This window comes from Peromyscus californicus, unplaced genomic scaffold, assembly GCF_007827085.1.
Source record: "Peromyscus californicus insignis strain IS unplaced genomic scaffold, ASM782708v3 Scaffold_14__1_contigs__length_90479793_seg_1, whole genome shotgun sequence".
In the NCBI taxonomy this organism is placed as follows: domain Eukaryota; kingdom Metazoa; phylum Chordata; class Mammalia; order Rodentia; family Cricetidae; genus Peromyscus; species Peromyscus californicus.
Window position 1 is genome coordinate 5,600,067 of NW_026294435.1, and position 20,986 is coordinate 5,621,052.

Sequence of the window (20,986 nt, forward strand, 5' to 3'; positions counted from 1 at the left end):
AACCACTTTGGAAATCAATATGGCGCTTTCTTAGAAAATTGGGAATCAATCTCCCCCAAGATCCAGCTATACCACTCTTGGGCATATACCCAAGAAATGCTCAACCACACCATAAGAGCACTTGTTCAGTTATGTTCATATCAGCATTGTTTGTAAAAATTCATACTTTTAACCCGTTGAGTTTTAAAATAAAAATGCCAAGAAAATTCCATGTCAATGTGATTACCCTTTTAAAAATGAACAATTTAACATCTATGTGCAATAAATAATATAAGCTAAGGCCCTAATCTACCCCACCCCCCACAGCACACATATACAAACTGCAAATGGACTGTGGACCTAGATAGAAGAACTAAAACCAAAACTTCTAGAATAAAACAAAAAGAAGTGTTTCATTGTTTGGTTAGGGAAACAGGCCTTAGATGTGATACCAAAGGCGTAATCTCAAACAATAATACTGATGGCTAGTCTCTGATCACATTTCAAACTACAGGCCAGGCATGGGGACGCATGCCTTTAATCCCAGTCCATAGTGAGTACCAGGACGGCCAGTGATATGTAGAGAAACCCTGTCTCAAAAATAGGAAGAAAGAAAGAAAGAAAGAAAGAAAGAAAGAAAGAAAGAAAGAAAGAAAGAAAGAAAGAAAGGAAAGAGAAGGAAGGAAAGAGGGAAACTATGGTGAGATATAATGTCACACTTTCTAGAGTAGACTTGTTAAAATTTAAAGATTATAAATACTGACAAAGATGTAGACAAACTAAATCTTTTTGCTTGTTTTTTTTTTTTGTTTTTTAAATAGCATCTCACTGTCTGGAACTTGCTTGTAGATCAGGCTGGCCTCGGCTCTCAGAGTTCTGCCTGCCTTGACCTTCTCAGTGCCGAGATTAAAAGTGTGCACCACCATGCCCAGATTAAATCTATTATACTTGGTTGCAGGATTATAAAGTAGGGCAATTCAGAATTTCCTCAAAATGGTAAACATAAAGATGACATATGACCCAGCATAATTCAAGAGAAATGAAAATATATGTCCATGGGGGGGGGAGGGGAAGTATACACAAACTGTCCCTATCAGTGTTATTCATAATGGCTAATAATTCAAAGTTAAATGTTTATCAACTGATGAACAGCTAGACAAAATCTGATACATCTGTACAAAATATTAAACATAATAAAGAACTGAACATTGATATGTACAATAACTTGGTTGAATCTTAAATTGTTGTAGTAAGTAACAAAGAATCAAATAGCAAAAGGCCATCTATTATACAATATCACTCATATTATGTGTCCAGAAGAGACAAACCCATAGACTAGACATAGAATAATGGCTTCTATTAGTTAATGACAAAGAAATAGTAAGAAATTATCAATGTGTTTCTTTCTAGAATATTAAAATTAATGAATGTATTTACATAATTTTATATTAAATTATATCTTTTCAAGTTAGTATATATTTTAGAGGACATTAATAAGAAACCATAGGGTTTGGTGATCTTCCCCTATTACATATTTGATAGAGAACTTGTATTCAGAGTATGAGAAGTTTATCAACTCCATAATAAAACATGAAGGTAAGCTACCCATTTAAAATAACCAAATGATTTGATTATACATTTCAACAAAGAAGTCACACAAATAGCAAAATGTACATGGGGGAAATGCTCACCTTACTTAATCATTAGAGAAATGCAAGAAAAAAATCACTATGGAACAGTTCACATCCAAAGGAAAGACTCCAACTATCAAGACACAATACTGATGCCAGCAAACATGTGAAGACACTGGGACCTTTATACTCTTCTGATAGGAATGTGAAATGATACTGACACAGGGAAACAGTTTAACATTTTATTCAAAAGCCAGACAACTTATTGTGTAATCCAAGATTCTACTCAGGAGAAGTAAAAAGCATATATACATACTAACATATTCATATGAATGTTCATGGTAGTAATATTTATAATAGCCAAAAAGTAGAAATAAGCAAATCATTGGTTGACAAATGGATAAATAAAATGAATCTTTTCCATTAAACAGAATACTATTCAGCAATAGTGGGAAATTAATAATCAGCATATACTACAAAAGGATGAACTACACAACCATTCTACTAGATGAAAGAAGCCAGGCACGAAATAAATTCTGTCATGAGTCTGCTTATATGAGACATAGAAAACAAGATTTTACAAAACCAGAGAAGAGAGTGATTGCCTGTGGTTGGAGGTGAGGGCAGCTTTTTAGGTTGAGGAAATAATCTAAACCTGGCTTATAATGATGGATGAGCAACCCTAAAAACCGACCCAAAAAAAATCAATGAATTCATAACATGTAATGATAGCTCAAAAAAATGTTTAAAATAAGTCATCAATGTGATCTTACTAAAAACTGATAAAGCTGAAGCCTGAAGCATGCCTGAAATGTGGTGTTGGCAAAATACACAGAGCGTTTCAACCTAAGAAAATGATGTCTGGTTACCAATAAACATGACAAAGCGGACTGGGGAAGCCCACGAGACTTCAGCCCTAAAGAACTACAGATGTGAGACAGTTGTTTAGCTGGAACTGTTTAGGGGACCCCCTGGCGGTAGGATCAGGATCCGTCCCTGGTGCGTCAGTGGGCTTTTTGGAGCCCAGTGCCTGTGGTGGGACACCTTACACAGCCTTGGTGCAGGAGGAGGAGCTTGGACCAGCCTCCACTGAATGTGCCAGGTTCTGCTGACTCCTCATGGGAGGCCTTGCCTTGGAGGAGGTGGGACTGGGAAGTGGGCTGGGGGGGGGGGGGCTGGGGGGCAGGAGGAGGGAGGAGAGGGGAATCCATGGTTGGTATGTCAATAAATAGAAAATTTCTTAATAAAAACAAAAGAAAAACACAAAATGAAAAAAATAAAAAAAATAAAGAGACTGACATTTTTATTGAAGAAAAAAAAAGAACTATAGTCAAATAAGGATTGCTGAGAGTGGGAGAGATAATGTTCCCCAGGGAAGCCCACCAACTGATTACCCAACACCAAAGTGTCAACCATGAAAGCATACATACGAGTGACATTATATAGACCGAGCAGATTATATTTAGGAATGCATATGTAGATAAATGTACATATATGTATGTAGCAATTAATGAAGAAGGCGCCATGGATTTGAAAGAGAGTAAAAAGGGGTACATGGAAGGGTGGGGAGGGAGAAATGCTAAATTATAATCTCAAAAATAAAAGAAAAAATTTTAAGAAGAAAATGTCATCTGGCAGTAGACATCCCTCAAGAATCCAACAGGAAAATTAAAGAAGGCAAAGAAAGAAAAGGACCACTCTTCTAAAGGATAATCCAATACCTACTTTCCAACGCCTGATCAGGTACACTTACCTTAGCAATTATTTCTAATACCAAAATGATTTTGAAACGAACATGGGGTATATACTGTCAGAATGGAGAAGGAAACAAGACAACCTCTCTGCCTCATGCACTGTAGTTTAATTTGTTCTGGCATTTCACTTGTATTTCATTGACAGTTTCTAAATTCTCTTGCCTAAGTACAGGTCCCCAGTATCTATCAGGAAAGGAAACAAAGAAACACATTAATTGAGTAAATTATTATTTTATTTTACTTGTGTGTCGTAATATGCCAAAATACTAGAAGTGGATGAACCCTGTAGTTCCCCCACAGAGTCCGTACTCTTTATCAAAAAAAAAAAAAAAAAAAGGAAGGAAAGAAAAAGGAGGGGAAAGAAGGCAATTTTTCCCCTCAGTGCAGAAAAAAAACGTTCCTGGTACTGATGGACTTTCAAGGGAAATCAGGGGAGAACTGAGCTGGAGCTGACCGGCCTCAAATTAGGCTGCCAATGCGCCTGAGGTCGGAGGGCCTCTAAAGCAGGTGTATGAATCTCACGGTCTGTCAACCCGAGCACTGCCTGATGGGGCCGTATCCCCCCTTGATCATCTCAGGGAGAAGAAAACCTGCCAAAGAAGATGATGCTATCGGACTCTCTGTGCCTGATGAAGAACAAGAACGGGTGATTACAGTGCACAAGTTCGCAGCCTGCGGCTGACGAGACCATGAAGCCCATGCCAGTGCCCGCAGCGGCCTCAACTCCGTCCTCGGCCACCACCATGAAGGATCTGTGCAGGAACTTCTGGACGTGCAGCCCGGAGCGTGCAGACATGCCTGAGTAGTCCCCACACTCGCTGAAGGCGGTGCGCATGCCCATAGCTTCCAGCATGGGCTCCAGCTCGTAGCTCTCCTCCACCTGCATGCGGGGCAGACGCAGGTCCACTCTTCTTTGCTCCAGGTGTCCGGGGCTGGTCCACTCTACCAACTTCTCAGGAGACAGTTTATCGATTATCTACAGTTTTAAGGGAAATCCGGGAACATTTTAAAAGCTCACACTGGCTCCAGCGAGTCAGAAAAATTATTACTTTTAATAACAAATGCAGAATTTCCATTTCAGTCTGTTGTCTACATAAAAGACTGGTGTCTTATATTCTCTAGTTTATTTTCCTCTGTTATATTATCTGTATATAGCAAGAAGTGGATTTTTCAAACTAAAAACAAGACATTTCAAATTCTACATTTCAATTCCTGCTCTCTTCTAGTTTCTATATATGTATAAATATATGTATTCACAGTGGATATCTATTTTATATGTATTTAACTTTACACCAAGTGTCTCTCATAAACTGATAAAGTTAGATAACACTTGAGTCAAGTTGCTATGTGTTATGTAACAGTCAACATTATCCATTCCCCTTGCAGACATCAAATATGTATGAAGCATTCTAATATATGCTGATAAATTCTGCAAATAGAAATTAACAATTACTATGAATTTCAAACTAGGCACCCTACTGTAGTCAATGTTGGAACTGCTGATTTGACCAAGGAAGTCAATTTTCTCCTTCTGAATCACTTCGTTTCAGTGACGTCCAGAAAGAGGTTTTTGTATCAGGGTGTGTGTGTGTGTGTGTGTGTGTGTGTGTGTGTGTGTGTGTGTGTGTGTGTGTGATGTTCCAATACATGTTTCATATTGTTCCAAAATATTTCCAATTTATAATTTTACTGAGTGCCTTCTATGCCCTCCACATATACTAGGCTGCACTTCCCTAGTCACAGGAAAATGCCATGTATCAAGTCTCACAGAGGTCAATTTCACAGATGAGAATGTTGAGGAACAAGGAAGTTGGGAGGATTTATTGTTGAGAAACTACTTAAAGAATATGTATTTGAAGCTACACATTCCTGGTGTCCAGAACACAAAACACTAGCCTCATCATTTTGACAAGAAAGTGGGTGGGCCTAAGTAAAGAATGATGATCAAAAGAAGAAAAGCAAAATTGAAGGGCTTTGCTGAATTGCATGCAAAAGCTTTGTACACATGCATACATGATTTTCCAAGCAAATAGTTCATAGACATTAATGACTCCTCAGAATGGTAGGGACTCTTTTGAACCATCCCCATACAACTTAAAATATTCATTTAGCTCATCTCACCACAACTGTGTTCCAGTTATTCTCAACAAGTCTATTTCTCAATGGAGATCAGCTGGTAACCACTGCAGAGTGAGAAATACTCCTCAAGTGGCACAGCCAGGCATCAAATTCTGTTCAGAAGCCCTGTTCCCAGGCTCCTCAGGTACAAGGGATGCAATACGGAGTGTTAAAAACGGTATCGGCCAGGAGATGCCAAGGTTTACCTTCTCCAGACCGTCTACATCATTGGGCAGAAGCACAAACATGCTGAGATCGTTGTTTTTATACGGAATCCCCACAATTTTGGCCTGCAGGTCCTCTAAGAGGGCAAAGCTGCAGGAGCTGCACTGGCTCATCATCTGCACAGGTTTACTTGTGTTCTACAACAAATAGAGACAAAAACATGAAGACCAAAATCACACGGCACCCAAGTAGCCCGTGAAAATAATACAACCTCAAGTGGTGCCGGAGCCCTGAGTTACTGAACAAGCATTTTGCCAAATGACTTTAGACTGCACATGTCAGACGTAAGCTGACCATGTAGATAAAGGACCATACCTTATTCAGCCAGAACTCCTCCTCCTTGGTATGTTCTTTCTCAAACTCCCTGTCCCACAAGCCTTTAAAATAAACTGTATTAATGAGCACCAGCTTGGTGGAGCTGTTAAAAGAGTCTTCTGGAAACAGGTTCTTGACTTTTTCTGAAAACAGAAGAACAGAAAAGATTGGTCTGTCTTGCAAATCACAAACTATGTGCATGGCAGGTATGGATTCAGGTGGCCTTGGATAAGCATTAACACTGCAGCCAAGTCAACACCTTGTTAACCCTTGAGGAGCCTTGTTCACCAAGGATTTGCTGGCAGAGTCAGCAGGGAAATTCTCAGATTGTCTGTTACCATGCCGTTGTATTTATTATCAACTAAGGAATCTTAGGCAACTTATCTACACTATGTGTGCCTCCGTTTCCACATTTATAAAATAGAAATATAACATACCTCATGGGTTTGTTGAAATGAATAAGTGGTTTAATATGTATGTACCTGTAATCACTACCTGGCATGTCTTAAGCACTCTTTTTTAGCTATTATTCTTATCTATCCAACAGAGTCCTCACCTGTGATTCAGAAATTATTTATAAGAAACAGAATTTAAAGTGCATATATGAGAGGGGGTGCTCACCTGTGCACCCCAAAGTCTGACATCAAATCATCTTCCTCAATCACACTCCACCTTGACAAAGATATTCCCTGAACCAGGAACTCACCAGTTCAAGCATGCTAGCTGGCCAGCAAGTATCCACCTCTCTCTACCCTGTGACACCCCACCTCCAAGTGCTAGTTACATACACACACCACTGTGCTCAGCGCTTACATAGGCTCTGGGGATCTGAACTCTGGTATTCATGTTGCTCAGGGATCTCCTCTGTCCCAGAAACTTGCATTTTTAATTCTTGTTCAGTTCACACTACACTAAATACTGAAAAATTCTGTTCAGCCAACCTTTCAAAATACCCTTGTTTTCTGGTTGTTTTATTTCTTTCTGTAGATAAAATACAAATATTCACTGTCACAGCAAATTTCATTAATAGTGGTAATAGAAAACAGTAGATGTTACCTATTTCTCCCCAAAGAGTATTTCCATCTTAATATTTCTCTAATACTTGTAATACAATTTACTTGTCATAGAAAATGATAAGAGAAGAATGGGGAGGTAGTCCTCAAATCTTTACTGTGGAAGTCTCTGAAGATTTACTCATCCCTACAAGAATGGGGAGATAGTCCTCGAATCTTTACTGTGGAAGTCTCTGAAGATTTCCTCATCCCTACAAGAGTGGGGAGATAGTCCTCAAATCTTTACTGTGGAAGTCTCTGAAGATTACTCATCCCTACAAGAATGGGGAGATAGTCCTCGAATCTTTACTGTGGAAGTCTCTGAAGATTTCCTCATCCCTACAAGAATGGGGAGATAGCCCTCGAATCTTTACTGTGGAAGTCTCTGAAGATTTCCTCATCCCTACAAGAATGGGGAGATAGTCCTCAAATCTTTACTGTGGAAGTCTCTGAAGATTTCCTCATCCCTACAAGAATGGGGAGATAGTCCTCGAATCTTTACTGTGGAAGTCTCTGAAGATTTCCTCATCTCTACAAGAATGGGGAGATAGTCCTCGAATCTTTACTGTGGAAGTCTCTGAAGATTTCATCATCCCTACAAGAGTGGGGAGATAGTCCTCGAATCTTTACTGTGGAAGTCTCTGAAGATTTACTCATCCCTACAAGATGCTCAGGTGGGAAAGAAGCCTGGGTGACCCTAGCTGTAGGCAGCAGGCAGGTCTTGGTGGAAGAGCTGTGTGTGCCTCACCTAACAGAGTGGAAACTCGTTATGCCATTTGCATCTGGGGCTCCAGACTCAGAGAGAAAGTCTATTATACAAAGAATAAGCTAAAGACAAGCATGATACCAGCCCTGGAACTGCAAAGGTAGTGTGATTCACAGCCTGTGCAAACAATTCCCCATCATGGCTTCTCTGCACAGATGCTAAGGCCATCCCATCCCCTGCAGTACCCTCTCCAACTTTATGCCTAATCTTGCCTGTACCCATCTTTAGCTCTTCCCAAAGCTCATCCACCTGGCATCTATGCAGCCTCGAGCCCAAGGCTTTGGTCATAGCTGGTAGTCAAGAAATGCTTTTTGGTGAAAAACCCATCCATACTCTACCATTTGTTTGGCTTTCAACCCAGGAATTAATCTTCTTTCGACTCTCATCTGCAGCATTTACAAAATCAACAGGCTCCAGAGATGCATGGTAATATTTTTCAACATAATCTATGTATTTCTTTAGGAGAGATAAGGAAGAAATAGAAAGAGATTGAGGAACTTATGTATCAAATACAAACACCTCTTAATAAATGTGTCTGTTCATTAGGAAAGCCAATGTCAAAATTTGAATTTTTAGGTCCTGGGAAAATGGTTCTCACTCCACTGTCATCAGGTGCAACGCAATCAAAGCAGAAGCTGGGGATAGGCTCCCTGGACTCAAAGAGGAGCTGCATGTCTGGAGAGCAGGCCAGAGAGACTGGTAAAACAGGGCTGTGGCAAGCAGCCAGCTTAGCAGCATGGCCCCAGGACTCAGTCCTAAAAGGGGTATTGGCTACTTGTTACTACCACACACGGGTGTGGCAGACACAGCAGAACTTACTTGAAGGAAGAGGTATGTTTTCTCTCCAAACAGCCTGTTGCTTATTTTCAGTTCATTATCATTAGGGAATTTGCTTATTTCAGTCAAAAGCTTTTGGAATTGATTATATATTTCTTCTGTCTTCTCAATCTTCAAAATCAAGACAAAAACTCAGTGAGTTATCTTGGCAAAAGCAAGCCTAAGTTCCCTTCCAAAAGGATGTAGTTAGGGTCCCTCTAATGAGCAAATTTGAGAGAAAAATAGAAATGTCCATTGGTCCTGGATGTCATCTGGCTTTCTACAAACCCAGATACAAGTCATACCCAATCTGAGCTTCACAAAGAAATCTCCAACAGCCGCAGTACCACAGATCTTTCTTTTCTGATCCAGCTATCGATTTGGGTCTCAATGTAACTGCTCACTAAGACTAAGTGTTTCACAATTTGGTTTTTATCCACCCACAGACTCTAAACATTTGAGAAATGTAAATGATCCCACAGATAATTCCCCTCCACTAACACTTGGATATTTCTCTTTCAAATGGTGGAAAATAAAAGTGACTCTTCACGGAGTAAGCAATTTATCAGAACTGCAAATTGAACTAAAGTGATATTTGTCACTGTTTTTGAAAAGAAGATCAAAATCTTCTGGGTATGTTCTGTGGGGTACACCAGTTTTCTGGTTGTGTGCTGTGGACATTGTGTGGCAAAGCTGAGTGAGCAAGAACACTTCATTAGAACAGAGCAGAACATTGTCTCGTGATCTGGTGGGTGGGCTCCAGTTTTTTAATTCACAGAGGATGCAGAGAGAAGCAATTTAGTTTTGAAGTGAGTGGTCTATTCCTGATTCCACATGAGAACTGAAAAGCCATTTTCTTGTACAATGTGATGTCTAAATGTTTATTTAATTCTCTATTGTGCCTCTTATTTTCATTTATCATGTCTCAACTGCCTACCACAGTACCAGAAAAAATAATAGACAGCTAACTTTTGCAAATAATTAATGACTATTTGAAGACATGGATTGAATTGAATTGAATTGAATTGAAAGTGTACATCCTCACTGTTCTGGCAGTATCTATGGAGATGACCTTTGCTGCCTCCTTGCTGTTAGGAGACTTTAAGTGGCTAGCAATGAGTTTCTGACTGCTTGGGTTGGTAGGGGCATGCAGTGAACAGGTCAGATGCATCACACCCTTTGGCAATTAAGAGTTTAATGTGCATTAATTTCCTAGTGAGTCATTTGTGACTAAGATGATCTACAAATAATGGAAAAGAAGAAAACCCTGTTTTCAAACAGGTTTGGGGTTTTAGTTTATACTATCTTGGTAATGGCCTGGAGTTGGTAAAATCCCAAGATCCTATTCCAGAAGTAAAAAGGTATCTTCATCACAAAACTGACTACATTACAAGCTTCACTGTGTCCTTAAGGTCATCAATACACCACAGGCTTCACTGTATCCCCAAGATCATCAACCAAGTACAAGATCATGTTCCAAAATTATACATTGTGAACAAATAAGCCCCCAATCAAACTCATGGGAACATAGCAAACAGCCACAACACATACACAAATATTTAGATATTCACATCAGCTCTCCCATGCAGGAAAATGTTTCTGGAGAATGTCTATCCTTAAAAACATGTTTAAATTACATCATCTTCAACAAATGGTACTAGTAAAAACTGGATGACTGCATGTAAAAGAATGCAAATAGATCCATATCTATTACCCTGCACAAAAATCAAGTCCAAGTGGATCAAAAACCTCAAGATAAATCCAGATATGCTGAATGGAATAGAAGAGAAAGTGGGAAATAGCCTTGAACACGTTGGTACAGAAGAAAACTTCCTGAAGAGAACACCAATAAAAAAAGCACTAAAATAAGCAATAAATGGAATCTCATGAAACTGAAAAGCTTCTGTAAGGCAAAGGACACCATCAATCGGACAAAATGGCAGCCTATAGAATGAGAAGAGATTTTCACCAACTCCACATCCAATAGAGGGTCAATATACAAAGTATATGAAGAACGTAAGAAACTAGATATCAGCAAACCAAATAATCCAATTAAAAACTGTAAGGTCTAGCCCTTACCCTTTAGAGGAGGGATGGAGGGTGGGTTGAGAAGCTGCGGGGCAGGCAGTGGGAGGAGGGATGGGAGGGGGATCTGTGGTTGATATGTAGAATGAATGGGGAAAATATTCTTAAATAAAAAGAATTGTAAGGTCTAAATAGAGAAGGGAAACACTCTTCCATTGTTGGTGGGAGTAGAAACTTGTACAGACACTATGGAAATCAATAAAGTGGTTCCTCAGAAAATTGGGAATTGATCTAACTCAAGACTCAGCTATACCACTCTTGGGTATATACCCAAGGAATACTCAATACCACAAGGACACATGCTCAACTATGTTCATATCAGCACTATTCATAATAGCAAGAACCTGGAAACAACTTAGATGTCTCTCAACTGAAACATGGATAAAGAAAACAAAATACATTTACACAATAAAGTATTTCTCAGCTGTTTTTAAAATGACATTATGAAATTTGCATGCAAATGGATGTAACTAGAAAAATTCACCCCAAGTGAGGTAACCTAGATCCAGAAAGATAAATATGGCATGTATTCACTTATATGTGAATATTAGTCATTAAATAAAGGATAAACAACCTACAGTCCTCTATCTACTCCATAGACTGAGAGAGGTTAGGTACAGAAGAAAAGGATCGGGGGGACACATGGATCTCCCTGAGAGGGAAAAATAGAACAGATGTTACAAGTAGACTGGGGATGGGTGTGGACAGGAACAGGAGGATCAGGTGGAGATGGGAGAGATAGGGTTGTGGGAGGGAATGCAGGGAGAGACAGATCTAATTGAGGAGCATTTGAGGGATAATATGGGAACCTATTACAGTAGAAACTGGCCGTATCGTGTCACCAAACAAGGCTTCCAGTAGCAGGCCTGGGCTGCATTCAGTTTAGTTCTTGGCTAAGGGCATCCTATGGAAATACCCAAACAACACAGACTGTTGCCAAGACAATGGAGTGCTCTCTGCAAACTGACATTGGGCCCAATTGCCAAGGACAACAACCACACAAATCATTGAATGTGGAGAAGTCAAGCTGGTGCCTATATGGAAACTTCACCCCTGCATTCTAGTGTCCTTAGTGTGGGAAGAAACTCTGCAGGCTACCAAAAAGAGAAACATAAATACCAACTCAACCACAAAACCTTTGGCCTACATACAATCTCTACTGCCTGTAAGATATGCTAGGGCAATGGAGACACAGAACTTGTAGAAGAACCCAACCCATGTCTGATTTGACTTAAGGCCCACTCACAAAATAGACCCATAGTTGACACTTGGGTGACCAAGAATCAGAGACAAGATAGCCCAGAGACCTAGGGTAAAGCCAAATACTACTGATCTAAAAGAGGAACAATAAAATGACTCCTAATAGCATTCTGCTGTACTCATAGATCAGTGCCATATTCATTATCAGAGAAGCTTCTCTGTAGCAGATGGGAACATATGTAGAGACCCTTGGCTGGCCATTATGCAGAGAGAGAGTCTTTGAAACACTCAGCTCTAAATGGGAAGTCTCTATCCAATCCCTCCTCTAAGAGCTTAGACAACCCTAGGAAGAGGAGATGGAAAGAGTATAAGAGGCAGAGAGGATGGAGGACAACAGGAGAACAAGGCCCTCTGAATCAACTGAGCAAGGCTCATACAATCTCACAGAGACTGAAAAGCAAATTCAGAGCCAACATAGGTCTACACCAGGTCCTCTGCATATATATATTATGGCTTTCAGTTCAATTTAGTATTTTTATGGGACTCCTGGGTGCTGTGGGATGTCATTCTGTGTGCTGTGAATATGTGTTGCTCTGACTTGTTGATAAATAAAATGCTGATTGGCCAGTAGCCAGGTGGGAAGTATAGGTGGGGGGCGGGGAGCAGCCTAGCAGAATACTAGAAAAAGGAAAAAAGTCAGGAGTCGCCAGCCAGACACAAAGCAAGCAAGATGACAAGGTAGAACTGAGAAAAGGTGCCAAGCCACGTGGCTAAACTTAGATAAGAAATATGGGTTAATTTTAAGTGTAAGAGCTAGTCAGTAATAAGTCTGAGCTAATGGCCATACAGTTCATAATTAATATAAGCCCCTGTGTGTTTATTTGGGTCTGAGTGCCTGCGGAACAGGCGGGACACAGGAAAACTTCTGAGTACACCGGGGTGTGTGAACAATGGGTCTCTGACTCTTGTGCCTTCTCTCGGGACACTCTCCTTCTGTTGGTTTGCTGTGTTACTGTGTTTTATGTTGTTACATTTTGTTATTATCTCTTAGCCTGTTTTCTCTAGTAAGACACAGAAGGAGATGGACCCAGATGGAAGGGTAGATGTAGAGGAACTTAGAAGAGTAGAGGGAGGGGAACTAATCAAGATATATTGTATGAGAAAATAATCTATTTTCAATAAAAGGGAGAAGAAAGAAAGCATGTTTAAGAAACAAATGCTTGTCTATATTTTTCAGCTTAGATTAACTAATGCTCCTATAAATGAATATTTGATTAGCATTTAAATTAAAGTCCACTGCATGGTTAGACAGCTTGCCGGTGCTGTTTGTTAATGCTGAGTTAGTCACCTGAAGATTACTCTAAACAACTGCCTCTGAACTCCAAAGACAAAAAAGGATGAAAATATCCCTGACATTAAGAAATCTTGGCAATAGAATAGTTCTGGCATTTTTAAAAAAGGCAACTGAAGAGAAAATGGGGATGTTATGTTACTCAAAAATTTAATGACTGAGAATTTTTACAAATAATGAAAAGTATAAGTTCTTTTAATAAAAAAAATTTAATTAGTCATGAATGCTGGGTTTTGAGGAGAAAAAATAGTTAAATTAGATAAAGAAAACTGAAATCCTTTTTGAGCTTATCAACAGAATATTAGAAATTATGGTGCAGAACCATTTTTATGTCTTATTTTATGTCAAAAACTTATGAGAGGATTGCAAGGTGGTTCCAGAGAAGGCGCTTGCCACCAACAAACCTGACAACAGGAGTTCAGTCTCTGGGACGCACACAGCGGGAAAAGATAAATGACTCCTGAAAGTGTGCACGAAATGTGTGAGTTTTTATTTAGAAATTATAGCTAATCAAAGTTATAGTAAATAAAAGAAATCCATAATTAGACAAATAGTGGTGAAATTTTTAAATGTAAAAAATAGTGATAGCTCACTACCAAGGATGCCAACTAAACCAGTTGGCCAATAGTAATATTAGAATATGAGACAATAATCTTCCAATGACTACCAAAAAATATAGACCGAGAATTCTATACACAGCTATATAGTCATTCAAACATAGCAGAGTTCACACAGTGTGACAAAATCCACTACATGTAAAGTGTTACTAAGGAAACCACCAAGGACACCTGAAATATGGCAGGATAGGCAGTCCAAGTCTCCCCACAAAGAGACTTCATGGTAACAAAGCCACCTTGGGAAATTTTCCAAACCAGTTCAAAGGTCCCTGTAGCCCTTAAGTGAGTGTAAAGCAGAGTGCCCTGAAACCAGCAGAGAAATCCTTGGAACTCACTCACCACAGCACCTTCCAACAGCACAGCATGGAGACTACAGAGGTGAGCCTGCTCCTGACGAGGCCCCAGGGAGAAGAGAGAAAGAAAAGAGTGAAGTATTTCCAGCATTCTGACTTCTGGGGACCAACAGGAGGGACCCAAACAAGGGACCTGTACACTGAACCGTGCAGTGGTGCTCAAAGTAGACACAAGAAATGCCTGTGTAGCAGCTCACAATCTCCAGCTCCATCCCACACACAAGCTCCTCGAAGACCATGCCCAGAAAAGTGTTTTTGTATACTTGGTGGTTTAGCAGATTCTGTGTACTCCAACAATTTTATTGAAATGTATATCCCAGGCTTGGCATTGTGGTGCACGTCTTTAATCACAGCACTCAGAAGGCAGAAGCAGGCAGATCTCTGTGAATTCAAAGCCAGCATGTCTACATAGGAAGTTCCAGGTCAACTAGGAATATATAGTGAGACCCTGTCTCAACAAAAGAACAGAAAGAAGGAAGGGAGAGAGGGAGGGAGGGGAAGGAAAGAAGGGAGGAAAGACACAGAGCTAGTTTCCTTTTCATCGGGGCCTCTGAGAAAGTCTTGATCAGCCTGGCTCTCAACAAGTACAGACCTTCAGAAACTCAAAGATCTCCATCCAAGACAAAGCTACAAAGACCTCTGGAGCCACACACCATAACCAAACTGTCCAAAGTCACACAAACGGAGTCTAGAGAGCAACCAAACGATTGTTACATACAAGGGAGCATCTATTAGAGTGACAGATTTCTCAGGGAAAAAAAACTGTTATGAAGGGATTGGTATGCTATTTAAAATGTACTGGAAGAAAAGAAGAATACACCAAGAATACTATATCCAGTAAAGCTTCCTGTCAAAAGCAAAGGAGAAATTAATACTTTTCCAGTTAAATAAAAGGGGAGGACCTGTTAAGAAGTGCTTAATGGAGCCTTTCAAGTTGAAATGAAAAGATGATAAGTAACTATAGAAAATGTGAAAATATAAAACTGTCTTATAACAGGAAATATATAGAAAACATAAAATCCTGTAGTAAATAAATCACTTTTCAATCTGGTAGGGAATTTTTAAGCATAAAAACTAATTATGAATATATGATCTAAAAAAGAGGTTAAGCTGTGTTGTTGGTACATAAAGGGAAGGCAGACATAAGGAGTAGAGCATTAGACGTTAGGTGTTCATCAATTTCAAATACCAGACTATATTAAAGTTAAAATGTTCTGTCCATAGACTAGACACGAAGGGAAATGAGAAAGGAGTCAAAACAACTCTTTTTTTTGGGGGGGGTGTTTTTGAGACAGGGTTTCTCCATGTAGTTTTGGTGCCTGTCCTGGAACTCACTTTGGAGACTAGGCTGGCCTCAAACTCACAGAGATCTGCCTGGCTCTGCCTCCTGAGTGCTGGGATTAAAGGCATGTGCCACCACCACCTGGCTTCAAAACAACTCTTTAATAAGAAATCCACTAAGCAGTTCAAGGAGGAGAGGGGAATCTATGGTTGGTATGTAAAATGAATAGAAAATCTCTTAATAATAATTTTAAAAAGAAAAGAAAAAAGAAATCCACTAAGTAAATAAAAACCTAAATCACATTTTTAAAAAGGGGGAAAAAGCAATGGCCAAAATAGTTTTAACCCAAATTCTAACCAATAAATTGATGTTTTCTGAATTAAATGCATCCATAATTTAAAAATCACTGTTCAAAGTACAGAGAATATGTGTTCAGTCATAAATGGGACCCAGGGACCATCACGGAAGATTTTAAAAGCAAGAGGTTGGGAAGGACCATGACAAACGTGTCTTCAGGACATGGCAGGACCTCTGTACTCATGAACTCACAACAGCTGTGGTTGCCTGCACAAGACCCACTCAAGGTTGCGCCAGTCAGGGTTCGAGCAGAGAGATGGGAGAGGCTCAGGAGGCCAACCTCTGGCTCAGAAGCGGTTGGCAGTTGATGGGTTCTAGGGAAGGAAGAGTTGGCTTTCTCTAAAGTCACACTGATCCAGTGGATGGCACCACACTCAGGAGTGTGTGGGCGGCACAAACTGGACTCTATGACTTGTTTAAATTTATTTAAAAGGACGTGAATGTTGGGGGGGAACTAAGAGGTGGGGTAATCTAAGAGGACTTGGGGAGGGGAGGATGAATGTGAGCAAACACACTGTATACATATGTGAAACTTTTGAAGAACTGATAAAATATTATATGTTTAAAACATGTAATAAGCTCATTTTAAGAGTCTAGTGTTATTTTGATACTAAAAACTGGACAAAAAATGTTCAAGAAAAACATTTTTGACATCATTTATATCATTTTTAAAACTAACAAAATATTAGTAAACCAAATGTGTTTAATTTTGAAATATCATGACTAAGTATATTATTGCACAAATAAAAGATTTACCACTAGAAATTCTACTAATTAAACCCATTCCAATGACATAGAAAAGTCATATGTTCACCAGTAGAAACAAAAAAAAAAAAAAAAAGCAGACAGAGTACATAGACTCACAGATGCCCAAGGGCTGTAAGGCTATGGGATTTTAAGCCTTAGTGTTTCTGGACAGTTGCATGAAATTATGAAATGAACCTATAATCACTATTAATAATGATAAGTGTCGATACAGTCCTTTTAGAGAACAACTTGGTAATAATTAATTTTTATTAACATTTGTACACAGATGTGAACCTCACATGTAATACAAGCTCCCTAGTAATTACATTTGAAAGGTTACAAAAGCAGGTAAGTAACTAAAGAATATGTCACACGTTCACAGACACACAATTGGACACTACTCAGCCATTGAAAAATCTTGTCCTTTGAGATGACATGAAATAACTAGGAGAATTCTATGTTACATGAAATAAGCAAGGCATAAAAAAGCACACATTCCACCTTGTCCCACTCATGTGGAGAACCTAAAATTGCTGTTTGTACAGAAGCAGAGAATAAAATGCTGTTTCCCAGAGGTGGGGTATGTAGGAGGAAAGAACCCAAGGGGGAAATGCTGGTCAAAGGATGTGTGTTTATACTCAGACAGAAGGGATATTTTTAAGTAGTGTCTAGTATAGACAGACAGTCGGTAAGAACTTTCTAGGGCCTGAGGGTGAAGGAGAAATGTTAAGTGGAGGCAGGGAAAAGGGACATGGGGATGAGTACCGATGGCTGTGGAGATCCCTTTTATGGTGACAAAAATGATCTAAATGTGATTATGATGGTCACACAATTTTGGTTTCTTACTAAGAACCCCTGAATTATACAACTGAAATAGGTAAATTTCAGAATACATGAATTATAGTTCAATAAATCTGTTTTCAAACAAATCAAAATAAAGAAAAATTAATTTTAAAAATATATTACCTAATCCAAAATACCTAGAATGTCATTTCAGTATATAAATACAAGAAAAATCTTATGTTCATATATGCTAGATACCATATTGTTTCAACATACAACACATAGAATTAATGATTTCTATATGAATATTTCATACTATGCCCCTGAAATATAGTAAATATTGAGCATATCTCAAGTCAAGTCAGATGCATTTTAAGTGCTCGCCTGACTGAACACCACCCACAACCCAGGCAAACCAGAAGACTTGTGTAAAAGGATAATTTACACATTATTTGCGATAAGAAGGAAAGAAGGAAGGAAGGCCCATTAACACAACAAATAAATAAACAGCTGTAAAATTGCACCCACTAGGACTATAATATTGGTCCAAAACTAACTGCATTGCAAAGGATGATGGCAAAAGACGCCATTTGTAGCAAAATAAGAAGTACATTGAGATAATGAATTCTTAAGTCTGGAGAACAGAGCCTCCACTCTCAAGAGAGAAGGTTTATGTTCAGGGAAGTTAAGGAGTGCATCAAGGAATGGGAATGGATATTTTCCTCACACTAGGAGAGGTACTCATTACATTATTCCTTCTATCTTCCTACATAGTCTTGAGATTTTAGTATCACTTTGGAACAGAAAGGTTCAGAATACTCAAGTATCAAGCCTGTCACTGGACTTTGCTCGTCTGTTTATTCATTTATTAAGGATATTGGGCTAGCAGTCCTCTGGAATATGCTCCATCTCCAATATCCTTGTCTCAGTCAGTACCTCTACTCTGTATTTCTTCAGCTCCCAAAAACTCCTGGGGAAGGGACAGAACTGGTTCATGGTAGAAGAGGGCAAATTATACCTGCCCAAAGCTGAGAGGCAACTTCCCCCCAGTCATGAACCTCTCCACCCAGGATAAGGGCATCAGTCCCAGGTAAGATTCCTTGTGTAATCTTCAGGAAGGTTCTTCAGGGACTATTGTGCTAAAAAGGGTAAGCACTCTAGAAGTCACTACATGTCTCAGTTGAGTGTTCATGGGAGCAACCACCTGACCTAACTCAGTTAAAAATCTCCGAGAAGGAAACCCAAGTCCACAACTGAAACTGAGCCACCCAGATAACCTAGCATTGTGGGATTAGAAGTGAACAGCTCACAATGTTGGGAGTTTGAAAGCATGACTTTATGAGAAGTGTAGCTGGAGAATTTTTCTCCAGCTCCCACCGCCAAGTCCCGCCAGTCCCGGAGCCCACTTATAAAATAAACACACAGACTCTTACGTTATTTAAACTGCAGAAGTACTGGGTTGTGGTTACTGTCAGAGCAACTGTGCCATTCTGAGAGCCCTGATCACCTCTAGATGCTAACCCTGACCTAATGGACCCCATCCCACCCTGTATTTGGTAAGACCAAGCAAGAGATACCATAAAGCTAGATCTGGAAGATGACCAATGCTCCTGTGCTGATAGTATTTAAGGAAATATTAGCAGGAGGGGCAAGATATTAATTCAGTTTAGCAATAATATTGTTCACTGCTCCCACCAGTACTAGGTGAGTTAAATGTATGATCTAGATGATTCTATCCGAAATGTCACAAAGGACTAAAGAAAGCAAATTACTTGCCAAAGTCCCATAGTCCTGACCTGCCCAGGCCAAAACTTAACCCAGTTCTCCGTAACTCCAAAGCTGTTATCAAAACCTTTTGGTGTGCCAGCATTCATAGTGACTTGTCTGTTAAAGTTGTGATCTCTTCTTGTTATTGAGAATTTACTATTTGTATACAGTCCAAATGCTGTGATTAGAGGTGGTTTTTCTCCCAGGAGTTTATGTTCTAAGAGTATAACCCCAGTATAACGATGTTAAGAGGTGGTGAGACACTTAAGGGACCTAGTAGGGAAGGTGATTAGGTCACCAAAGGCACTTCCCTCGGAGGAGATTAATGGTAATCTTCCAAAGTTAGTTCTTGTGAGAGTACATTTTACAAAGCAAGACCAGCCCACAAGCTTTACCTCTTCTGTGTGTCACCAGTGTTCACCCCCTTAATCCTCTACATTATAATGCATTCTAGAAGACTCTCTATGGAAACCAAACACATAAAGACAATCTGGGACTCTCAACCTCCAAAACGATATGCTTAATAAGTAGGCTCTTATTTATAAAGCTTTCAGACTCCAGTACTTTGTTATAGCAGCAGAACATGAACTAATATGCCTAGAAACATTATTTGGCTCCAGTGACTACTGCCTGATAGTAAATGAGGTGTGTTACCCACTCCTGATAGTAAATGATGTGTATTACCCCCTCCTGATAGTAGATGAGGTGTATTACCCACTCCTGAGAGTAGATGAGGTGTATTACCCCTTATGCTTTCCCTAGGACTCCTCTACATCGATCCTACACCTAAAATGTAATCACACTAAAGGATGTAAAATGTGACCCACCTCCTTTTCTGCAGACTTTATTCTGAAACTTCCTGTGCCTTTTTCAGAGAAAAGTACCTGGTAGAGAGAAAACATTGTCATTATTGTTAGAATAGAGATAAATTTCCCATAGTCAAGGGAAGGCTGGCACTAAAGTCTTTTCAAGGGTATACAGGCAACATCATCTCCTTGACAAACCAGGGAAATGTCTAGTTTGCTCACTGATATCTTCAGAGGAATCTAGTCATGGACTCACTTAGGTCTTCAAAGATCTTCGATATGTCAGGTAGACCAAATAGAAATTACATTGCTGATGAGAGAGGCTTTGGTCTTTCATAGTCTATCTTTAACTATGAGAATAATGACTTTTGACAAGGCTACTCATCACACTCCCACTCAAAGGAATTCCAAGCATCAAAGAGAAAATAGTACTGTGGTATCTAGAGGGGGAAGAGGCCTTCCCTGACAGACCTGAAATTACTCCACATCTTCATCATCTGTTTTCTTGCCAGGTCAAGATGAGCACATTTTCAACACTAGAGGCTTAAACCCCTGACAAGCAAAGAAAGCTCCCCACCTTCTGTAACTCAGAGGCAGTGGCTCCTCGGCTCCCCAGGAGGATCATGCCAATGGCTGTTGAGATGCCCACGGGGGAAAAGAAGACGTTGCCATCGTTTCTTTTATCCAGCTCTTTGAAAAGATCAAACCCAAACTGTGCGGTTGCTGTGCCTAGTGAGTCCATGATGGTTTCCAAGCTATCTAAAACAGCAATAACAATCAACATATCATCTGGACTGGCTGCTTGATGCTGTGGTCACACCTTCTTTCATTTACCCAGAACACTGAGACTTTGGACCCTCTCAGAACAGCAGCCTGGCCCCTGCCTCTGCTCCCACAGCAGGAGACATTAGTCAGCTGGAGGTCTAGCTTCATCCAGTAGTTTTCAGTTTTTGTCTCCCCAGGAGGTAGGGTAATGCCTTAA

General features: G+C 39.7%; 1 protein-coding gene across 2 annotated transcripts; it reads right to left on the reverse strand.

Annotated features, from left to right (window-relative positions):
• Positions 1-3,938: 3,938 nt before the first annotated feature.
• Positions 3,939-20,746, reverse strand: Serpinb13 (serpin family B member 13). 2 transcript variants are annotated; one of them, XM_052736433.1, is made up of 8 exons: positions 20,582-20,746; positions 20,026-20,082; positions 18,633-18,635; positions 8,660-8,788; positions 8,179-8,296; positions 6,023-6,165; positions 5,689-5,844; positions 3,939-4,340 (listed from the first exon to the last, which is right to left on the reverse strand). In XM_052736433.1, the coding sequence occupies exons 1-8, from the start codon at positions 20,744-20,746 to the stop codon at positions 3,939-3,941; spliced, it is 1,173 nt and encodes a 390-aa protein (XP_052592393.1). The 2 variants fall into 2 exon arrangements, with proteins under 2 accessions (XP_052592393.1, XP_052592394.1); XM_052736434.1 differs by lacking the exon at positions 18,633-18,635.
• Between the last annotated feature and the right edge of the window lie 240 nt (positions 20,747-20,986).

Coding starts and splice junctions, on each gene's coding strand:
- Serpinb13 (XM_052736433.1), bottom strand. CDS start 20,746: ATGGACTCACTAGGCACAGCAACCGCACAGTTTGGGTTTGATCTTTTC. Junction 20,083..20,581: donor CTGCCTCTGAGTTACAGAAG/GTGGGGAGCTTT, acceptor TCTCTCTACCAG/GTACTTTTCTCTGAAAAAGG. Junction 6,166..8,178: donor GGTTGAAAGCCAAACAAATG/GTAGAGTATGGA, acceptor TTCTGTTTTCAG/AAAAAGTCAAGAACCTGTTT.